This window comes from Electrona antarctica, assembly GCF_951216825.1.
Source record: "Electrona antarctica genome assembly, chromosome: 2".
Lineage (NCBI taxonomy): Eukaryota > Metazoa > Chordata > Actinopteri > Myctophiformes > Myctophidae > Electrona > Electrona antarctica.
The window spans coordinates 6,928,404-6,935,069 of record NC_136807.1 but is presented as its reverse complement, the minus strand read 5'-3'; the positions used below and the strand labels follow the sequence as shown (position 1 = coordinate 6,935,069).

Below are 6,666 nucleotides of genomic sequence, written 5' to 3'. Positions count from 1 at the left end.
TATAGCCTGCAGTCTTATTTGTGCACAGAATGGGGTGAAAGAGAAACTAAACTGAAAGCAGCTTGTGGTTTAACTGTGCTTTTTGGTGAGGCATATTCTGTGCATCAGAGCATGATGAGGAAGGAAGCAGCTGGGTCTGAATTCGTCCAAAATCAACAAGATCGTGCACTTGGTGACAAGTTTTAGATTTTTGGTATGATGGTAGCCTACAGCATGTAATACTCCCATTCAAAGCACCAGTTGAGGAGAGGAACATTATACACCACATTTATGCCTCGTTGCATAGAGAGGAAAAAATCTGACAATATCGGCCAACATCGTTTTGTGCTTCGATTTCCAATATCGGTGCCGATAATCGGCCGTTGCTGATAATCGGTCAATCCCTACTTTATTTAAATTACTAAACAAATGAATGAATGATAACCCACTTCTTAAAAAAACGTTTCAAGCAAGAAATAAATACTACAGATCAGCTCACACAGAGATTGTCAATGTTTTATTTGCAGTGCTCTAGAATGCAGGTAAAAGGCATGAGGCGAGCTGAGATCTATATTTGGACACATTGACGATGCATCAATGTGAGGTCAGAACTGATTGTGATGTCGCCCCTGATATAAAAGCTGCTGATGGCACAGATGCTACTCTTTGCAACATTGCTGATTTTCTTTGGCATTCATTGCATTTTATTGAATTCCGTTGGCCTGATTTTTACTTTTTTATTTGGCAGATTCAATTAGATTTACCAAGCGGAGGAGTAAAATCAGGCAATTAGCAATGGTGACAGATGTACAGCTGACCACATTCACCAACATGCTTGCCGTGTCATTATTCCTGCTGGTTGTCATATACCACTACTTTGCCAACCCCAGGAGAGTGCGTTTTGGTAAGGGTGCGTAGTTATCTCCACCAGGCCGGAAGTGGAGATAATGCATTTGCCCCTGTCCCGTCCGTGAGCAGCGACCACTGGACTGATCGGCCTAGGTCTTAGGCTGATTAGCAGGCCAAAAAGAGCCCCCACACCATTTCTTTCCCCTTCACATATCGGCATTATTATGGGTGGCCCTATAACAGGCAATAGACATTTTGGACTATATCTTGAACTGACCGTACAATCAAAAGGTTTTCCCTGGATGCCTTGGATCATAATGCCATGCACGCTCTTTCCAGCCTGACAAGATTTTCCACCATTTTATTTTTCTTCAAAAACACACACATCGATACTACTACTACTACAGATTTTGTCCAGAACTCACACAGACCGGTACACATTACCTCTGGAGTCATGTGATCAATTCAGATCTTTCAGATTCCATTCTGATTGGCTATGGATTGGCTTCCAAATTTTCCAGGAACAAAATGCCAAAAATTGAAGGGCCTCTAAACAACAATGCCAGATGCCATTTCACCCAGTAGGCCAAAGAACCACCTCACGGCTCCACCCCAAAGGCTACAAATGTCACTGTTTCAATAAATCAGGCACAATCGTTTGCCTGTAATAGAGAGTATGCGCATGATTAAAGTGAATGGCACATCGAGTGGCAAATCGAGTGGCAAAGCAACAGGCAAAGTGAGTTTAACATGGTTTAATGTTGTTTAATGCAATCAGATATGACTTTTCTGTGTGGATGTATGGGCTGTCAAGGCCAGAAAGTCGTTTTTTGCCACTCAGTAGGCGTTCCTGCATAACTTCCTGGTTTGATGATGATGTCACACGCATACTCTCTATTGCCTCCACAAATGTGTGGACGGGGCTAATTGACACAGCCCTGGGTAAGCAACCCGTCCTGGCGGAGAACTGTGCTCAGAGAAGTGCACTTTGGGTTTAAAGCGTGGCTGTCAAAGTGAGTATGGCTAAGATGGCTAATTGCACAGGTAGGCAAAATTAGCCTCACTAGCAGAGTTGGCGGTGGAGGTGACAAAGTCCGAGTTCTATTTTTGGAAACATGTACAGTGTGTCTGAGCCAATCATAATACGAGTTTAGAACCAATTGTGACGTCGCTGCAAATTATATAAAAGCTGTTGATTACGGAGAGCCTAGTGTTTTTGGTGTGTAATTTTCAATTTAGAATTACAATTTTGGAAGAACTTGATTTTTACTGTTTAGATCCATTCCGGATTTACCCAAGCAGTTCCTTTCAGTGTAAACATCCAGTAGTTGACCAATTTCTCTTTATGGATCTATAGGCAGTAAGTAGGCCCTTTGATTTACACATACACCCGTTAACACCTTTCATTATGCTTGTTGTCATTGCATTTATTGCTGTCTGCGTGTTGTACATGATTTGTACTCATATCAACTGTTTCAAACCTCTGAACCTGAATGGGGCCCATGTTGTGGTGACTGGTGGATCGAGTGGAATTGGAAAATGCATTGCTATGGAATGCTACAAACAAGGAGCTTTCGTTACTTTGGTGGCACGGGACGAGACCAAATTGGTGGAAGCAAAGATGGAGGTTGAGAAATGTGCTGTAAACGATGAACAGGAGGTGCTCTGTATATCTGTGGATGTTTCCAAGCATTATCGTGAAGTGGAGATGGTGATAAAACAGGCTCAAGAGAAGCTGGGCCCTGTGTGTATGCTTGTCAACTGTGCAGGAAGAGGCATTTCTGCAAAGTTTGATGAAATGGAGATTGATCACTTCAGAAGTCTAATGGAAGTGAACTATTTGGGCAGCGTATACCCAACACGGGCTATCATGCCCACCATGAAGTTACGCAGAAAGGGATGCATTGTGTTTGTGTCCTCGCAAGCAGGCCAGGTTGGCCTGTTTGGTTACACTGCCTACTCCGCTTCCAAATTTGCTCTCCGTGGCCTGGCTGAGGCACTGCAGATGGAGATAAAGCCCTACAATATCTCCGTGACTGTTGCCTACCCGCCTGACACAGACACTCCAGGGCTTGCCGAGGAGAATAAAACAAAGCTGCTAGAGACCAGTTTAATCTGTAAGGCCAGTGGGGTTTGGGAACCAGAGCAAGTGGCCAAGATGGTTGTCAGGGATGCTGTGCAAGGCAAATTCAGCAGCTCTGTGGGCTGTGACGGCTACATGCTTTCAACACTCACCTGTGGAATGTCACCCGTTACTTCCATCATAGAAGGCCTCAAGCAGATAGTGACCATGGGACTGTTTCGGACCATCGGACTCTTCTACCTGAGGGGTTTCAACAGCATTGTGCACCGCTGCATGATCCAGAGAGAGCAGTCCGAAGCAGCCAATAAGAGGGAATGACAATGCATCCGGCTGGCACAGGACAAAACGTCCTGCCCAGACTCAGGCCCGACTGTGGAGACTAGGGGTGTGAACCCTCTGGGAAATCCAGCTTGGCCGGGCGCTCCAACCAACACAATAAGCCTATCTCACAGAATTTCCCCGCCCCCCTTAATACACCCCCTTTCGGGGTTAGTGGTGATAGCGTGACGTCACTCCATAGACGCTACATGTTAACAGAGGTAATTTAAGAAGTCTACAACTTTTGTTTTCTCAAGGTAAGGTTTGTTCTATCTGTTCGAGCTGATTTACCATCTTGTTTGCTTCATAATAATATTGGTCTGTCACATTTTTACATTAGAAAATGTACTTAGATTCTCCAGAGAAAACAACGTGTAAATGCTAATGTTAAAGACACCACTATTTACCGGAAGTGGGCGTGGAAAGCGGGCTGTGAGATAGGCCTATTGGCCATGATCGAGGGTAGGAAGCCAGCCGGAGAGGGTGATCTCTGTTATGATCGAGGGTAGGAAGCCAGCCGGAGAGGGTGATCTCTGTTACCGCCAGCCGCTTCTACAGATTGGTCAGGGTGCGTGCACACAAAGCCACGCGGTGGAACACCGCTCAAAAAGACGACACGTGGACATATATTGCCCAGCCATATTGAGGATCTTTTTTTTTAGGGGTGCTAGCCCCCCCTTGTGTGTCAGTGTGTACCACGGAAATTATTTGATTGGCAAGGGCCAAGGGATGTGATGTATGATAAGAGCGCCCTTCACTTAATTTTGAGGGGCGCTAGCCCCTCCTACTGTATGTCTAGCTTTGAGTGTTTGTGTAAACACAAACATTGAAGACGAAGGTGAGGACACAAATTGTGATTGGCTGGAATGAGATGATGTATGATGATGTATGATGAGCGCCCCTCACTTCACACGGGTGTGATTTTTATTACATTCGTATCGGCGGAGAAGCTGGGCGAGTGGAATTGTGACAGTTGCTGCTGTCATACAGTCACTCCCATGGTCAAAACAGTTTAGAACAGACGCGTTGTGGGGTATGATTTAGAGCCTTAACCCATTTAGGCCCGACGACGAAATGTAAAAAATGTCTTCTAAATTAGTTTGTTGATATTTCTGTATCAGTGGTGCTCAATATTTCATGTCAAGGACCCCAAAAATGATATGTAATATGCCTCTGCCCCCCCCCATCTGAAAATATGTTGTTCCAGGGACCTCCCCAGAAGCAAAGATTTGAGTTAAAATGTTCACTCTGTACCAATATATATTCAAAGATTTTCAAAAATATCAGACCTACAAGTTCATAGCGCGGCACTCGGTGCCGCGCTATGAGCTTGTAGATCTGATATTTTTCAATAGCTAAAGTATAGCATAATGCTTAAAAAAAATCACACCTGTGTGAACTGAGTGGTGTAAGGTCTTATATAGACTGATCAACTGTGGTCTGACGTAATGTCTGACGTAATGAAATCACACCCGGGTGACCATAGCAACCATGCTCATTTTTTGGTACGAACAGACACGTACATTTTTTGGTACGAACAGACACGTAAACTAACAAAGCCAGTTGTAGGAGTGGTTTATACCACTCAAAAAACACCAAAAGGGGTTCCCACCCAAAATGGGTTAAAGATGAACACACTATGAATATCACTATGTTTCATACTTTCCAATAATTAGATAGGGGGGAGTGGAATTGTGACAGTTGCTGCCGTCATAAAGTCACTGTGTTAGAAATAGGTCGTGCTTTACAGGGTATGATTTAGGGCCTTAAAGATTAAAACAAAATGTTTAATACTTTCCAATAATTATATAGGAGGGGAGTGGCATTTTGCGCATGATTCCAAACAAGGGCAGTATTGTGCCAAAGACAGGCTTCAAGGAGTGGGCGTTAATTAAATAATAAATACATGGTTTTAATTTATAAAGTAAAGAATACATAAATTAGAACATTCTTAAACATTTGACAAATTGCTACAAAACCTGTAAAAAAATAAGTTGGAGGATAAAATGAAGACTGATAATGATTTACTGTGCATGTTTCACATCATGTATTTTACATATGACAACTTTCCAAATATTTAATTTTTTGAACATTTTCAAAATAGCCAATTTTTTACATTGAGGTGCCCAGATGTTCCTAGTGGCCACGAGGCAAGAGACAATGTGTACAGATTGGGTGATGTTTGGACCAAATCTGTAGGAGTAATTAAGTAAGTAAAAATCTGCCTCCTGGTGTCTCGATAACGATAACTAGCCAATGTGAAGTTTCACGGCAATCATTCTGCTGCATTCATGATTTGAGGCATTTTGTTCAAAACAAGCCACTCCTGCCAAATTTATATGCCAATCTTAGGCAACCAGGGTGGTATATGAAACATCTGGCAGGTCCATCACATGAATATGGAGATAATGTGTACCGATTTGCGTGTTGTTTCGATCAAAATCTGTAGGAATAATATACAAAAAAAGTGTTTTTCAGGCGCTATAAAGGTTACTAAAAAACGGGGGAAAAAACTAAATCCTAATAAGACAAAAGCAGTCCAAAAATCAGGGTAACCTTGAACTGATGCCATTGACAGGTGAAGAATCGTTTCAAGGTTGAAAGGTATGGCTACCAGTATACTATGTACGGCCATTAACAGTCCCAGATAAGTAAGGTCCATCTTATCCTATATATCCGTAAGTAGAAACTACTGGTTACAAGGATTTATCTGTGTGTGCACAGGACCTCATCAAAGTTCCAGAGAGGGAATTGTGACGTCAGAATTACAAGGTGTTGACTCCCGTAGTATATTCCTCTCGAGGTGTCCAGGCCACTGCACTATTTAACCCAGTGGTTCCCAAAGTGGGGTCCGGGGACCCCTAGGGGTCCTTGATGATAGATGATAATTAGGAACCAAATGGACCTTTTATTTATGGGTCTGTAACTCTGAGTGTACAATTACACTCATTTGTACATTTGTACACTCTCAGAGTTAAATTAACAGTGATTTTACAATATAAATCAGGGGTCCCAGAGATAGAAATGCCATTAAATGGGCATGGGTAGACTAATACATGTCAAACTGGGGGGGGTCCTTGAAATTAAACTGGTTGAAAATCACTGCTAGAGCCGTAAAAATCTTCTCTCATGGGGGTCCCTGGCATGTCTTTTCAAATGGGGGGTCCGCGGGATAATATGTGTCAATTTGGGGGTCCTTGACATGAAAAAGTTTGGGAACCAGTGATTTAACCTATAGCTGCATGTACCTCATGTCTAGCGGCCAAACCCCTTTTCCAGGGTTGAACCGGTCGAGTTCTTTTTTCCCGCCTAACACTGAACCAGTTCAGTGTTTCCACTGAAAATGTATTGGTTCAGAATCCTAAAAGTTGGTTCTGAACTGGATCCAAAAAAAATGTCCGCCAGTTCCATGAAAGCACCAAGGTTCCAAGAATCTA

The 6,666-nt window shown here is 43.0% G+C and overlaps 1 protein-coding gene across 1 annotated transcript; it reads left to right on the top strand.

The window, feature by feature from the left end:
• Positions 1-774: 774 nt before the first annotated feature.
• LOC306915934 (3-dehydrosphinganine reductase-like) lies at positions 775-3,229 on the top strand (the record flags this gene model as incomplete). Its single annotated transcript, XM_079493605.1, has 2 exons — positions 775-873; positions 2,186-3,229. The coding sequence occupies 2 exons, from the start codon at positions 775-777 to the stop codon at positions 3,227-3,229; spliced, it is 1,143 nt and encodes a 380-aa protein (XP_079349731.1).
• Between the last annotated feature and the right edge of the window lie 3,437 nt (positions 3,230-6,666).